General features: G+C 37.4%; 1 protein-coding gene across 8 annotated transcripts in view; it reads left to right on the top strand.

Moving 5' to 3' along the window:
- The window catches only part of LRCH1 (leucine rich repeats and calponin homology domain containing 1), a 135606-nt gene that overhangs the window by 108238 nt on the left and 10169 nt on the right, over window positions 1–17199 (top strand). For 5 of the 8 annotated variants that reach the window (XR_004409085.2, XR_004409084.2, XR_004409088.2 and 2 more), the window contains 4 exons: window positions 810–919; window positions 5599–5736; window positions 6962–7039; window positions 14919–15176. Coding sequence is in view for 3 of the 8 variants with exons in the window: in XM_033006641.2 (XP_032862532.2) it covers window positions 810–919; window positions 5599–5736; window positions 6962–7039 (326 nt within the window). In the remaining 5 variants the exon portion in view is untranslated. The remainder of the gene's footprint in view (window positions 1–809; window positions 920–5598; window positions 5737–6961; window positions 7040–14918; window positions 15177–17199) is intronic. The other 3 variants (XM_033006641.2, XM_033006645.2, XM_033006643.2) reach the window with 1 other exon arrangement.

Raw genomic sequence — 17199 nt, 5'->3', positions numbered from 1 at the left:
ATAATACAAAACTTCCTTCTTTTAAGCAGTATCATCTTCCGTAACAATCAAGTTGGCCTATAATGTGCGTGGCAAACAGATGACAGTTGCGTTTTGAGCTTACATCTGCTTGTTCTTCTGAATCATTCGAAACAGGCATTGATCACACAAAAAAGGAAGTCTAGGGGTGCATATATGCAGAGGTTTCATGTAATTATTTCAGTGAACTATACGTGGGCAGTGATACAGTTGAGAGGATTGGTGGGGGGGAGTACTGTGAAGAGTTCCTATGCAATACAACCTTTTAATATAGGCAGACTTACTGAATGGCTAAGTCTGCCTACATTAGTCTTTCTTTGGTGGGTGGATTTTTATTTTCTTTTAATATAACCTTATCCAGTAAGCAGTTTGTCCTTTGTAGGAAGGTGCTTGTCACATCTTGTTACACAATTCAGCATCCTTTAAGTAGAACCCTCTCTTACAAGTGTAAGAGGTGTTTCCTGCCATGTTAAATACAGTTCTGTAGAGATCAGAATCTCTAAGGGACAGTGCTGGTGCTTAATCGTCTGACAAAATTTGCCTGCTGAGATTAGGATTCGGTTGAAAAATTATCTACTCTGTTGATGGTGCAGGATGCTGTTCAGAACCACATCCAAAAAATATCCACTTCTGATTGTAAGCCAAGATCAGATTTTCCTGTCCTCTTGAGGACAGAGAAATTTTCTAACCATTTTTGCTGGAGGCAGTGCCTAAGGATTTTGCTTCATCTAGAAATTAATAAATCAAGGTGTTTATTTTTAAACTAAAATCTATCTTTTTTAAAATCATAGTGTTCTTAAGACCACAAAGAAATTTGGAATCAATAGACCCACAATTTACAATTCGAAGGAAAATGGAGCAGATGAGAGAAGAGAGAGAGCTTGTGGAACAGCTACGTGAGGTATGTGAGTGTTTGTAGAATTAGTTTGTGCTAATGGATTGTATTTTTAAATTTTTCTTTGGGAAAGTTGTCTAAGAAGGATAATATTAAAAAGGTTAAATGAGGCAATATTACTTCTTCAAATCGCATTGATAGGACTATTCCTGAAGTGCTTTATCACGGTCAGATTTCTGTAGTTCAGGAAAAGTTTTGTCAAAATGGGAAATAATAATGAGAGTTACCTGAATGACATATGATAAAACAGCATGCCTTGCACTGGTGGAATTAATTTGATTTCATCAGAAAGGATGAAGTGATCACTTAAGAGATAGAGAGGCCTAGAAACTATTTCCTAACAGCTGGAGAAGTGTTCCATCTAGTAAGTAAAAGTCATAATGAAATTAATTAAATCTGTTAGTTAAAGCTGAAGTTAGAAGCTTTTTTTTAAAAAAGCAAATAGCTAATGCTTGAAACATCTTTCTTAGAAATTAAATTAACATTTCATGACTTGAAGATCTGAATATACAAGATGGTTTCCAGATATATTGTCTTGAATATAGAAGCTACACCCTGATGTGAAAATTGCTGCATGTGGTTGCATAGGGTCTGGGTTGCACAGCTCATACATAGGTAGCACTGCTTGTGACACCTATTTGTATTGGGGAAAGAAAAAAAAAAAAAAAAAAAAAGGTGGCAACCTCTGCTGCGAGAAGTGCTGTGAGCCTGAGCCTGTCAAGGTTTCCAGTCATATCATGTATCATGTTACCAACAGAAGAGATGGCATTGATGCACTCCTTAAACTGAGTGCAAGTCCTGGAAGTGTGGTAGGTGACTGATATTGCAACTGTATTACAAGATTATTTGTTCCTATGTCATTAGCTTTATGGGATGAGTAATTCCAGAGTTATTCGTTTATTTTAAATAACGTGTCTTGTATTATTTAATTTTAAACAAGAGGGTTTACGTATTTTCTCTTTACAAAATGGTATTTATAAGGCGGCTTGTTTAATGTTGAACTATGAGGACTTTTAGATCTTCATTCTCTTACCTCGTGCCCTCACCTGTTTTAAGTCTGGACTAATCTTCCTTTGTCTCGCTGAATCTTTGAACAGAACAGATCTTGCTGAAGATTCAGCATAATTGATTGAATGTAGTAGATTGGTAATTCTAAACTTGGATGATGCCAAAAGGATGAGATGCAGGTATTAGATGAGACTCACTCCCTGGAAGTGGAGAAAATGGAAGTAGCAGTAATAAACTGAACTAGAGTGTAGTTCTTCTGAGCATAGTCTAGTCAGCAGCATCAATGCAGGTTTTTACATTTCTTTTAACAGTTACCACAAGTATGTAGTAAGTACCCAGGTAACTGTTTCTAAAAAATAGTGTCCTCAAGGTTCCTGCTTTGTGCATTAGTTGGGGTAATCCTCACAGTGAAAAGCAGAAGAAGGTTATTCACCATATCAGGCATGATCATGGAGACTTAATAAGGCTTTCTCCACACTGTATTAATATTAGGTATTAGCAGTAATACTGGTTTAATGTGTTATTGACCTTCAGTTCCATGCACGGTTGTTCTTTGCACTCACCCTGAAGCACTGTATCCTGAAATGAAAATTGGGTTGTCTCTTGTGAGAAACTTGATTACAAGTCAAGGAGTGGTGACAGAATCTAGAAGATTGGCCCTGTTTGGAAGCACACAGTGAGATTTTTCATACTAATAAAGTTTACTCTGGTATACTGGGTACTTTAGTGAGAGAAGTTACCTCCAGACCATCTCATTATGTACTGTACAAGAAAAAAGGCCAGAACATGTAAGTCACTAAGTTTATACTTACTGAATAAACATATCTATTAGTATACTTTGCTTTTCAGTTGTTCCATGGTATGCTAGAATTTAGGGAGACTCCACAGAACCTGCCGCCTTAACCAGGCTGGGCACTAAACAAGAAGGAACAACTATTACAGGACTCAGGTTCCTTATTTAGAAATCTAGATGCAGTTACCTTTAGTTCAACCACTTCACCTGGGCCACATATTGTGAGAACGCTGGTGTTTCTTCCATACATTACCCCCTTTTCTTTAGTATGGTGTGTTTTTACAGAAACTGTTCCATTTCATAAAACTTCTCGCTGCAGAGACATGCTTACTTTTCCGATTTGGTTTCATATACATCCATGGTCACTTCAGACAGTTGTCATCTCAGGAGTGTTTTGCCACTTACACGTGAGCAATAGAGTCTAGCAAGAAATACTGGTTGATTTTTGTCACTCAAAGGGTAAACATTTAATAGTTTTGACGTGCTAAGTGGAACAAATTGTCTGCTGCTGTAGTATGGATGATTTTTGAAAAAGAGAGCAGTTCTTCATTGGTGTCAAAATTGAAAGAGAATTGATCCACTTCTTGAAGTCTTTAATTTTAATTAAATCTAGTCTCAAGCCATGAACTCCAACAGAAAATGGCATTGAATTAGTGTTGTAGGTGTGCTGTGCTCATAAAAAAAAAAATGCACCTTGTGTTGTGATTTGGGCCTGATCGGCAACCAACCCCTGCAGCTAATGACCCTCCCTTCCCCCTCCCCACCTGGGAATGGGGCAGGGGATTGGAGGGGTGAAGGGAGACTCGCAGGCTGAGATAAGAACAGTTTCATAATGGCAATAAAATGAGAAAAATAACGATGATAGGGGGAAAACAAAAAGAAATAACCAGGCAATGTACAGCGTAATTGCTCCCCACCCGCTGACCAATACCTGGCCCGTTCCCGGCCAGTGACCCCGAGATACCAAGATCCCACAATCACAATTCTGGAAGCAAGAGAGAGAGCTCCTTCCCAGCCACCCCTCCTCTGTATAGTGAGCATGACGTTCCATGATATGGAATATTTCACTGGCCAGTTTGGGTCTGGTGCTCTGTCCGTGCTCCCCCCCTGCTCCCAGTGCCCTTGCCCACGGGCAGGACATGGGGAGTCGGAGAGTCCTTGAAGTCTCAGTAGCAGCTGAAAACACCAGTGTGCTATCAGCATTCTTCTCATACCAAACCCAATGCTGAATCTAAAACACAGCACTCATCTAGTCCCTGAAAAGGAATATTAACTCTATTTCAGCCCAAAGTAAGACACCTTGATCGATACTGAACAGTCTTCCAACAGGCAAATCAGTGTTTTAAGAGAAATTAATTAATTTATATAAACCTGTTTGTAACAGATTTGGAAAAAAGTCTCAAAATGTATTCTTTCTGTACGTATCTCATATACCAAAAGTGGTTTTGAATTTATTAATTAATTCAAGATGAAAGCAAAATATTATATTAGTGCACGTGATGCACTCCCCCATTTGGCACTGGTGATCCCATACATGTGAGTACTCGAGTTGTGCGTCTAATCAAAGAAGACTGGGAAAATATAATGAAGACTCAGAGTGAGTTCAGTGGAAGCAGCTTCATGGTGAGGGCACCCAAACAAAGGATGTGTGAAGAACGTAAAAGCTGGATTTCTTCAGCTTGGAGAAGACAGTGCTGAGGATATCATCTGACTGTCCTCAGCTGCCTGAAGGGTAGTAATAGTGAAGATAAAGCCAGGCTTTTCAAAGATGCCTAGTGAAAGAATGAGAGGCATTGGCACAAATTGCAGAGAAAGAAAATTCAAGTAGCTATAAGGAGAAAATTCTTTGCGGTAAGGGTGGTGAAACACTGAACAAGGTTACCTGAAGATTTTGTGGGATTTCCTTCCTTGCAGATATCCAGAACTTAACTAATCAAGGCTCTGATTTCACTTCAAATTTGTTAGACCAGGTGACCTTCAGAAATCCCTTCCAACCTAGACTCTCATTTGATTCTAAAGGGAATAATCTATTTTCATCTAAAATACCCAGTATAGATGGAGGTAATGTATTAATAGAGAGTAATGACTTTAAGGATGTTCAACTAAGAGTAAGAAGTATCTATTTTAAGAGAATGGAATTATCTCTGAGAATTAATCTAACAGTTCTAAATGTAGCGTTGGAAAGGTTTTAAGATCAGAGCGCAATTTAGGAAACTCATCATATGTAACAGTCTTATTGTAGGTTTTTTTTTTTTTTTTTCTGGAACATTCTAAAATATTTTCATAGTATTGTATTTTACAATATCAAATTCTTTTCAGTGAGACTTCAGTTCTACTTAACAGGTATCCAAAAATACTCTTTTAAATCTGAATGTTTTGCCTTGCCTTACCTGTCTTTCTGATCACTAATGATTCTTATTTAACTTTTAAGCTGCTAGGGAAAGATCGCCTTTTACTCTCTGCTTGTACAGTGATTAACACAATGTAGTTCTGATTTGAAGTGCTGATGATAAAGAAAATTTGAGATGGATAAGTAGAAGACTTGGGGGAATGGTGAAAGGAAGGAGCCACATGTAGTGCAATCACTTGGCTAAGTACATGCATATGTGTTTTTATATGCATATATAAAAATAAACGCACCTTATGACAGCAGCATTTGAAGTGTTGCATTTTTAAAAGAAGTTCATGTGATTTCAGTGACCAACATAGGAAAGAAGAGGATGGTTTTTAGGTTTTAAAGAATTAGTTGCATAAAGGAAGTGTGTTTCTTGGTAAACCAAAAATGGCTGTGTGTCTATAGCATAGAAGATGAGGATATATATTCCTTTTTTCCCCCCCTTCATCCATTTCTATATTAAAGTGTGCATGTATTCTCCATTCGCAGAACATTGAAACAAGACTAAAGATTTGTTTACCTGAAGACTTGGGGTCTGCTCTGATGGATGGTGTAGTTCTCTGCCATTTAGTAAATCACGTTCGTCCTCGGTCTGTAGGAAGTATTCATGTACCTTCACCAGCAGTAGTAAGTTGGATGTTTCTTGTTGCGTTGGGGTGGGTGGGGGAGGAATATTTAAAAAATTACTGGTTTATTGCCAAATGATATTTGGCTACATAAACCACGTTGCTGTTCAATTAATGTTCTTTACAATTAGGGGCAACATTGACACGATTACAAATTCAAATGTTCATTAATTTTGTATATATACACATATCTATAAGTGAGTAAAATTATCCCTGTTTCTGATCTAGCAACAGATCAGATTTTTTTTCATACTGGCCTTTTTGTTCAGTACATTATGAAATTCTATGATTATAAGACTTTGTTCCAGGAGACCCTTTTTAAAAGAAAATTAGCCCCTTGTTTGTTGATTGAAAAAAAATATGAGTTCACTTTAGCAATGTCTGGTTTAGCAAATGTCATGTTACTAAAGCACTTAGAGCACCTATTAGCATATTCTTCCTATTCAGTTAAATGTAGAAATTTATTTCTTTTACCTGCAGACGGAATGGAATAGAAACATGCACTGTAGTGGTTTAGTATTGGCTTGCAAAATCTAAGGACCTGAAGATTGCAGGACACAAAATTGTTGTAATCTCTGTATGCATTTCTTGAAACATAATTTTCTTAGCGTTTTCTCTGTTTATTGATGCCGCCTTCTGGGATAGATCGTTGTTCCAGATTTCTGATACCAGTCGGGTTCTGAGGAGGTTTCGTATGTTTTTAGACTGTCTGCATTTTTTTTTTTTTTTTTAATATACACGTTGGTAAAAGTTTGCCGTGTAAAGGCTGGTACTCAATTCTGAGAATAGTATGTGGATTTCAGAGGCAATTTCTAAGAACTTCCAAGAAGATAGATCTTAAGAAAAAGACATTTTCTGTGAGGGGCTAGTGGAGTTTCTTTTGCTGTTGCTTGAATTTTAATTACTTCTGTCCTTAGTAAAAGTATGACATTGCCGAAATGCAAACTTGAATTTCTGGGACAAAAACTAAAGTTTTGTTGCTGATTTATTTTATTTTTCTTAAGATAACATCTGGTGGTGATCTCTATAAGGACAAGCAAGTATTTTAAATACATTTTCATTTTGATGACCTATTTTGATAATATATCAATATTGATATATTGATGATGTTTTCTTGCTTGAAACAGCCTTCAAATTACTTTAACAGTATCAGTGCAATAGGTGAATTGACTGAATGGATGTTTTTGCCTTCTTTTGCCATAAACTATTATTTCTTGTTTTCACAGCCTAAACTTAGCATGGCCAAATGCAGGAGAAATGTGGAAAACTTTCTGGATGCATGTAGAAAACTAGGGATACCAGAGGTAATTTAATTAAGTCTGTCATTTCTAGATGACCAAAAATGCAAAACACATTAAATGCTTTAAAGCTGATTGATAACTTTATGAAATACAGTTTTTCAGCAATAGAGACATATAATTTAAAAAAATGATCTAAGTAATGTGATTTAATACTAATTTAGTGCATTTAAGTGGCTTATGTCATAGTACCTAAAAATGGCAACTTCTGTCTTAAATTATTAATTCAGTATTATCCCCTATACCTCCTTATCTTTGCCATGAAAATTAAATAAGGAATATGGTAATTAGGTAATACATAATATGTAATTAGACCAAAGTTAACCGATTTTTTTCGTTTTACAACATAACTGCATTTTTACCTATGGCTTTTAGAATATGGACTTAATTCTTTTTAACTATTGATTTTCCTTTTTTTACAATTTTAAGTACTCTATCGTATGCATTGTAAAAGTGACTAATAACACACTCATCTCTTGTACTGAAACACTTCTGGAGTGATGTGACAAAAACCATTGCATGTTATGTATGGAATGTACGTATGAGTAAGGTTCTAGAATGTCGATGTAAGTGTTCCAGAAGTTGGAAATAGGGAAATTGCAGTGCTTGGATGTTTTCTGCTTTTCATTTAAGAATGGTAGCATTCATCATGTAATTTATTCTTATATTAATAAGGAAAAATATTTTTATAACTACTAATATAATAAATTCTGGAGTTGCATTGGGAATATGTCAAAGATTCTCTTATGGTCTAGAAGTACCTGTTAAGAAAAAGTTACTTTCAAATACATGACCCTCGACAGAAGGTAAAAGTGTTATACAAGGTCTTTTTAATGTGAACACGTGGAAATTGCGTGATGTATTTTCACCGTTGCCTACATATGACAGTATAATGAAGACAGAGTTCTTTTTGGTCTGTGTTGCAAGAATGCTGAAACAAAAGGATATTTTGTGTGTATCTCCCCCCACCACAACCTTGGGGAGCAGTTGGTAATGCAACGATTTCACATTGGGAATGAATCCAGTTTGAATTCTTTATATTTTATCTGTGCTTTAGCACTTGATTTAGAGGACAGCAAAATAACAGATCGTTTTTGCTATTTGTAGGAATTTTGAGGGGGAGCCTTTATCTTGCAGCTCCAATGAATGGCTCACCATAAGTTTAATTTGAGAATACGGTGTAATGGGCTGGGTCTCTAAGTCGTGCTGGTTGATCTAGTTGTTGTAATTATGTAATTTATTATGTGGATCTCACACGTAGTGTTTGTTAAGCTGCCCCAAAATTGATTGTCTTATGATGCATCATAAATTATTCAGTGAAGTGGAATACAAGTCGGGTTTTTCTGGATATAGCCTACTGGGAAGGAAAAGGCCAAGCTCTGTTTTCACTGTTGTCAAGAGAACTTTCAGAAGTAGAAACAGAAGAGAAATATTTAAAAGATCCTTGCAGTGACATATTACTGATGTCCCTTACGCAGAGGTTTTTATTTTGGATTTCTAGAAGTAAGCTTTCTGGAAAAATACCGTTATGTTTTTTGTGAATAGACATTTTCATATATTTATTACCTCCCCCCCCCTTTAATTCCATAGAAATTAGTGTAGAATTTTTTAGGATTTTTTTTTTTCTAATTATTATTTTATTAAAGTACCTTTGTTGCAGAGTTGCACAGAGCCTTAAGCGCACGGCCAGATCTTACCAATCTGATTTATGAACTAAGGGTCCTTATGAATCTAAATAAGCATTCTCTTGAGGGAAAAATCTCCTTCACTTAAACTTTAAATGAATGGCTTGCAATTGTAAAATTATGATGGTTTTTAAGTACACTGAGGATATTCTTTTTGATTACCTGTCGGTAATTTGCAAATATGTATGTTTATATTGTGAGAATCCATCGTGTTGCAGAGCTAGCTGGCAGATGATAGAACTTCGCTGTGTGTTGGAGGGATGTGTATTAGGAATACAAAGTTGTACGATAGCAAGTATGACAGTCAACTGTCAGAGTTTTTAAAGAACTACAGATGGTGTGTTTAATGCTGCTTCGGGTCGGTGAGTTGAATGTTGCCCAACTCTCTCTGGACAAACCAGTAAAAGGAATGCAGTGAATTATTTCCTTTTTAAAAAGCAAGCATCTTAGGGAAAGTGATAGGTTCCACTTATACCCATAGGTGTTATGCTTTTCCGTGATACCTATGTCCACCTCTAGTTCCTGAGAATTAACGTGAAATTCTGCTACATGTTTGGTTGTTTTTTTTTTTTTTTTTTTTTTAAGGATTTAAAATCGTCATAGTTCCTGTTGGTTTGCTTTCAGTTACTTATGGAATGAAACAGAGTATATGCTATTTCCTGAACTCCACATGCTTAGAATAATATCCTGTCAAATCATGTAAAATGAAAACAAGAAAATAGCTAAGTAATTACTGTTATGCTGGTGTGCATGGTCTCTTATTTCTTTGGCTTTCAGCATTCAGATCTTGGGTCAAAATTGCTTTCCCCAGAATGATCCTGCAAGACTTCATCCAAGCGCAGAAAAATGCAGTTGACATCCATGTCCCAATGTGTCATAATAACCATCGGGAGATGGTCTCTTGACCAAAGAATCACAAATACAAAATTCAGGAACGTGAACATCTTATAATGACCTGGCATGTAGGTGATTCTGAAAACCATTACCTGCCAGATGAGAGTTTCAGTCCAATGGGTGACCTGTTGAAATCCCTTTCTGTTAATGGCCATATGATGCTCCTGGTCATATGCAGAAGGGACATGCTGGATCATATGCAAAAGGGATGTTTTAAGCGTATGGCTCTGAACCTTTAATAAGAAAATAATTAGCAAGGCGCTTACTGCACCAGTAGACTATCAAAAGTGTGAGAATTGTTGGACGATCAACTCATGTCCAGTTTTGCCACTGACTTTTCCCGTAGAGCCTTATCAGAGATCTTGGTAAATGATCATTTCCTGACACAAACCAAAATTTTTGTTTGCTGTAAGAAAAGGATGGTGGCAGGTAAGCATCTGAAAGCCTGAAGAGTCAGAAAATGTGTGCCGTGCCCCTCAGGAGGTATAGAACAGAAAAGGTACAATTTTTGTCACCTAGGTCCAAAAGAAGGACTAATTTTACACTATGAATTAAAAACTGCCAAATTGCCTCATCTCCTCTGCAATAGCGATAGAATGACAAACACTTCCACTTCTTGGCTGATCCAGATTGAATAAGCAAGTGGCAGGAGATGTGTGAGGAGCAGGGGGGGCCTCTCCTACTGCATTTTTCGGGGTGGCACACAGTGCCCGCGCGGCGCTGTTCACTGGAGCGGATTGGTAAGGCCCCGTGGACCCGCTACTGGTGCCACCTGTCTCTAATGCTCTGCCCAGGCCCCCTGTATCGCCCCCACCCTCTCACAGATTTTTGGATTTAAAGAAGAAAGCTAGCGGGAGTTTATTTTTCTTGGTGTGTAAGTGTGGCCTCCAAAGTGTCAAACACACCAGTTCTAATGCAATTTTACTCTTCTTGGTGACATCTCATGCCAGAGGTATGAGAAATGATCAGGAGAGTCTGAATTATCATCACATGAGTATGTATGTAAAGTTATGGAAGTATTTTGGTTTCAGCTGCTCTTTCATAAAACCAGTAACAATATATGTAAATAAATACAAAGATATTCAAACACATTTCTTCAATTTGTCAGTTGCCACATTCGAATCAGCATTGATACTCGTAGCGAAGAAGACTTTCCCATTTTGAACTGCAAATCAGTAACTTAAGCTTTAGCTTTCATTCTTGGTAGCTGTTTTTCTTGGTGATCCATATTACAGAGCATTTTTTCGTATGCACTTTCAGTAATGTTAACAAATATTCCTGTCAAAAGGAAAAAATAACTGATCTGTGGTGAGCTGAATGGTAGATGCTTCATTACAAGTGAGATTCAGACCAAAAAAAAGCTGTAAATGCAATATGTTGTTTGAAAGGTCAAGTGACAAGTTTGGTCTGCATTTCTTCTAGTCCTCAATTATGAACAAATATGACGCATCAGAAGTGGGACCTTCTAAGCATTTTGTCAAAAAAGAACTGAACAGAGTATTTTCGATGTTGGTGTGGCAAAATGCAGAAGTTATCTTTTTACAAAGCCGCAAATTAATTTTTATGATCTGCAACTTACATTAATGTAATATCCTGACAGTTTAGGCACTTGAGCATCTTTCGGCCCTTTATGAGACTTCTTCAGGTCAAAGAAATTGGATGGGGTTATTTTTAAAAACAGAAAGAAATGCTTTCCCCGCGTACACAGATACACCTTGTCAATTTTCCTATAGATTGAAGAAAAGATAGACTTAAGTTATCGTGATTAATACTAAAAGTGTAATTTCTGTTGGTAAAAGGTAGCGATAAAATGAAATTTTTCAGAGCCAGTTGTAACAGCAGGTTGTTTGAGCTTCTCTGCTCCGACACGTCAGTAGTGGTGCAGCACGGCTTAGCAGGACAAGCTACTTCTTGGGTGGGGATGAGAGACCTCTGCCATGTCGCTCAACTTTTCAGTCAACCACTTGGTGTGCACATACTGAAGAGAAAGGAGTGTGATGGTAAGAAGTGGCTTGTTGGATCTTTTATGAAGGTTCAGACTCCAAAATGCTTAGCTGTGCCTCTTCCTGTGACTTTTGAATCCTGCAAACGGGAGGTGTTACTGCCTCTCACCTCCTCTGCTGAGAACTAGGGCCACTACGTTGCAGTGTCAGCCAAAATTATTCTAAAAATCAATATGATTAGTGTAGGAATTGCTAATTAAGTAAAACAAAACAAAACAAAAAAAAAAATGGAGACTTTTGTATGATGAAACTGGCAGAACAAAGTAAAAGAAGCAACCAGGCAGAGTGTATCAAGTGTTTTATCTTCCCTCCACCTCTCAGTTGTTCAACCGGTAATTATGTTTCTCAGTGTAATTCAAGGTATATTTTCCTTACCACTTTTGCTTGTTTTCTGATCGATTCACATTCTCAGTTACTTCTCCCTAGTTTCATCATGAGGCATCCACGAGGTTGCAGTCAGCTGTATCAGGTATGACTCCTTTCTCCACCCGTCCGTTCTGGGCTCGGTGGCACACGATTTGGCCCACACTGTGGAATTAAGCGGCTCGGTATGATGTCAGCTGGAGTCCTGAAAGCGTAACTCTGAGATCCCTTTCACCTGTGTTTTGAGTAGAGTGCGTACGCACTACAGACTTCGTTCTTTAATGCACTTCTGCAAACTCACTCTGGACTTTTTTTTTGCCAGAGGCGAAACTGGAGGAGGTTGGTTTTGAAATGCTCTCCGTTTTCGCCGCAGGAGCGCGTGGAGCGAGGCTGCTTTGTGCACACAAACAGCTGGTTATGCTGCTGCCGCCCCAGTTCTCCCCCAGTGTTTATTCTGCGTGCAATATTTTGGCAGCTGTACGATTTAATCATGTAGCTTCCCAGACATAAAAAGTCAGTCCACAAATGTAACGATTAAGTTTATATTTCTTTTTAGTTCTTACTAGTAATAATTCCAGTCTCCTAAATGAAAAGGATACCGCTTGCGATGGATGTGTGGTTGGTTGGTTGTCTCTGAGACTTTCAGTGGGGTCACGTACTTTTTCACTGTTTCATGATGTCATGTTTTAGCTTGGTATTTTCACTTCACAGAATCTGTAAAATTCTGATAACTTAAGTGGAAATACATTCACCACCATTACTGAAAAGCTGGTTTTTTTTTTTTAACATAGAGTTACATTACAGAAGTTTAAAACACATACAATATAAACATTTACTTAATAAGGTGTGAATGTAACACCAAATTATCTGTTGTCACAGAATACATAAAAATAAGCAAAAGTGATCAGATATTTCTCAGGCTTCCCCAGATTTCACTGAAATTCAGCATGGCAGTTCTCATGGGAAGTTTCTTCTGCATGTGTTGGCTGGTTTTGTATGCTTTGGCTTCTCCTGTATACAGCTTGGTATGTTAATCTCTGGTTAGAAAGTTCTTCAGTTTCTCTGTAAAAATTCAACCTATTACCAGCTCTCATTCTCTAACTCTGAAATTACTTCCTTCTCCGTTTGAGTGCAGTAGGGATTGCTGGGGGGGGGGGGGGGGGGGGGGGGGGGGGTTGAGGCAAAAAATTATTTTAAAAGTCCTTGCTTTAAAGTTCTGTCATTTTTTTTAATATAAATTTAAGTTCAATGTATCTTAGGTATTTATTTTTGAGATATATTTGCTACAAGTAGGAATTGAGTTGTGTATGCTATTTTAAAATTAATCCAGCATTTTCTGGTTTTATTGGTGTCTTTGGTAAAAATGCAATATATTACATAGCTGATAGTCACGAGTAGTTAGTTTGCCCTAAAACTAGTTTCTCTGGTAAGCAGCTTGTGGATGTAAGTGTTCTCAAATACAGCATTAGTCCTATCCCATTTTTAAACAAGATCAGCATGTTTTATTGTGTCTGTGAGCTTTCATCCTTTAGAAAAAGCCAGATACAATTGCACTGCAGTAGATTATCGCACTAGAATTTTCAGTTGAAAACATTCTGAGAAATGACTGTAAAAATAGCAGTGTTTGTTACTAGGCAGAGCGGTTTTCCCTCTCTGTGTATGTGCTGGCCTAAGTAACAAAATCAAAATTCTGCAGCTTTTAAAGTAACAAAATCAAAATTCTGCAGCTTTTAACTCCTGTGAAAGCTAGAACCGGTCATGGTAAGCAAAAAAGAAAGCAGAAAAAAAAAAAAAAAAAAAAGTCACTTTTTCCTTCCTGTATGAATGACAGTTCAGACTTCCAGTTCCACTAGTCACTCTTCAGGATAGAAGGGCCTCTTAAATATTTCAAAGTTTAATTTATTGCCAATTAGACCCTGAAACTTTTTACTAACAGAAAGCAGACATCTGAACTTCCGTGTCTTCATTTATCGGGTGTGCTGTCATTTCATTGAGCAAGCGAGACTGTAAAGCTGCTTAAGAAATGTAGCGTTCCTCTGAAACAGGCAATCTCTTTCATACTTTGTATAATTTTATTCAGTAAGTATTCACCATCTTTGTTTCTAGTAAGGCTTCGTTTCCAGTGTAAAATGGTATATCTTAGATTGCATTTTGAATATACTAGTTGTTGCTTGGTTTGCTTTTAATGTTAAATATTGTGTGTGCATATTGATATTATTATTACATATTATCCCTCCTGTGGTATAGCTAGTCTGGAGTAAATTGCTACATGAAGTCATTGATGCTTCCCCAAAAATGTATGGGAATCTAACCTGCTAATGACTTAAAATGCTACATAAGGAATTTAGCATCAAATTCTTACGTTTAGAAACCTTATTAAAGTTAAGTATAGTTAGCACTACATTGACTTTTTCAATTCCATCCCAGGGTACCATTTGAGATGATATTGGAATACCAGGTTTTAGATTACTATGTTAGAGAATTTTGCATACTTCTAACAATTTCTTTAAGTACTTTTTCTTGAGACTTCGTATTGCTGCTGCTTGTTCTTTTAACAGCTTTCTAACCCACTGCTGTTATATAAGTTAGCTTTTACAACTGGCTCTATTTAAGCACTTTAACAAGGCCCCGATGGGCAGAGGTGTGCAGATCTCAATGGAAGAAGTGGATCACGTGCACCTCCTCACCCTTGTGAATCTGGGCATGATTTTGGAAGAATTTTAAGGTCGTAACACTCAGATATGATATGATAGTTTTAGTATTTAGAGGAAATAAAAGAAAGCGGGGATGCCTAGTGACTAAGGAAATACTAGGAAGAAACTATTCCTACATGTTCATGCTAGAATATTGTGCTAATTTATTTATCAATATCTTTCTATTTTTGTATTTTTAATTTTATGCACTGTTTTTTTCTGTTCTAATGGCTGCCCTTCGGGATAGGCTGACCTCTGCTCTCCGTATGACATCCTGCAGTCGGATATTCGTCACATTCGAAAGACTGTTGACACTCTGCTCGCCCTCGGGGAGAAAACCCCACAATCAACTTCTACCTTTCGCTCCTGGGATCTAATAGGCTTTTGTCTTTTCCACATACTTTTTATAGTCTTGATGTATATAACTTATCACTGGAATGTGCTAACAGCATAACCTGTTCGCATGTGCACACAAACTTTCTGCTTTGTCTCTGACAAATTACAGGTACTTAATTTCCTTCCTTTGCCTTACGAACTTCTCCCTTTCCCTCGCTTCCCTTCCTTGTAATATCTTTATTAATATCTTGACATAGGGGAGAGAGGGAGTAGCATCTTGAAGGCAAGTTCCATTTCTTCTCTCCCCTCTAGCTCTAGCTTAAGAACTTATGTACCTCTTTATTTATAGTTTGTTTTCTTTTATGTTGCCTAGACTACACACTAAATGTGTTAAAGCAGTGAAGCTACTCTTATCCCACTTTTGGGTGTAGGCTAGATGTGTGTAACAAGCTAAACGGAACTGTGCATCTTTCTTTTTGTGAAAATCCAAGAATGCCACAGATATCGAAGCAACTGAGGTGGCACTTCACCAGGTGATAGTATTTTCTGAGTTGGTGCCAGTTATCTCCACATCCATTGTGTTAAGAGCACTTAGAGAACTATCTTTTAAATTACTGTTTCTTTTTAATCCTTTAGATTAACAAGAGTACTGTAACTTTAAAGATTGTTGGTCATCTCTACTGTTCCGATTAAATTCCGTAACGGAGTAGTTATGTTTTCCTACTTATATTTTGTTTTCCTCCAGATTCCATAGAATAATCTTTTCCTATTGTCGCACAAAGCTCCGTTGAACTGCTTTTAAATACTTGCTATGTTACACCCCAAAGATGACTGAAAATCAGTAGTGGGTATGAGCAACCCATAACGTGCAGGGGACTTCAGAACGTTTCAGGGTGAAGATGGTGGAGTTAGAGTGTGATGCAATAAGATAGTTTGAGAATAAGCTGTGAGATTTCTGTATCTGCCGTTCTTACGTGTGACATCAAGCAAGTCATGTCACTATCTTGTCTCTGTTCTGTCACCTGTGAAAATGCAGGTAATGTTTGTTTGTGTAACGAATGTAACAAAAAGAAATTTAGCTAGGAAGACAGATCATCTGGGAAGACTCTAGATTTTCCTTCTTAGGAGGTTTTAAGGGATAGTTTAGACAAACATTAGCCAGGGGGCATTTTGGTATTTGAACCCTGCCCATGATTATGCCTGTGCTGGACCAATGACCTCCATCTCCCTTCTAGTTCTGTGTTCTGTTCGTTCATCTGTTGTAAAACTTAAGACAAATCTTTTTGTTTTACTCCTTATCAACATGAACGGTACAAATTAAAATTGATTGAAAACTATAAAACCTCAAATAGAAACCTATATCGACATTGAGATATTGGCCTAGATGCCGTGGTCTAAATTTGCAGTTCAGTCTCAGGCTAGCTAACCAAAGGCCCTCTCATGTCTATGAAATAAAATTAATTTCTCACTGCCAAGTATATAAAAAAAATTACCTGTAGGCTTTTAGAGGATAACTTATATGTTACTGATTATTCTGGCCATATGGTTATGATTTAGTGCTACACTTATAAATATTACCGTTCCATAGATACTTGTAAAATTTTATTGAAAAACTTCTAAATGCAGTTCTGTTCCTGGTTTTCATGGCTCAAATATATGCATACATATATAAAAGGGATTAAATATATAATTAAATATGACTTTTAAGGTGGAAAAATTCATTTCAGATGAGGGCTAAATCCAATTTTTTTTGAAGGGTTTAGTGTCTAGCAGCTTCCAGTGCGTGCATATAACTCCTTTATAAAGACTGTCTTCTGTGACCAGGCATGAGTTCAGTGAGTGCTTCTAGGCTCCCGATGCTTGAGGAAAAGGGACTGGTTATTTAGGGGGGTAGCTACAGACTTGGGCCCTCATCCTGCACAGGCCTGTCTTTTAACTCCGTGCCTGCTTTCGGTGATTCCAACACGGGACACTTGCTTCCTCAGAGTCAGAGCTTGGCGTTTAAGCTTCCACTTCCAGCAGATCTTTGTCTTGATTTTGGTTGTCTTGTTTTAACGGTGTTGCTTCTCTAGTGAAACCGAGAAAGTGACGTAAAGCTTAAATCAGTTCAGAATCTATTAATTGTGTGATTCTTTATAATCCAGTGTCGGTATTTGAGACCAAAGCGATGTCTGCTCTAGGGCTGGGGTTTT

This window comes from Tyto alba, unplaced genomic scaffold (assembly GCF_018691265.1).
Source record: "Tyto alba isolate M040663 unplaced genomic scaffold, T.alba_DEE_v4.0 Super-Scaffold_45, whole genome shotgun sequence".
Lineage (NCBI taxonomy): Eukaryota > Metazoa > Chordata > Aves > Strigiformes > Tytonidae > Tyto > Tyto alba.
Note: the sequence above shows the minus strand (reverse complement) of the source record. Positions and strands in the feature narration are given on the sequence as shown.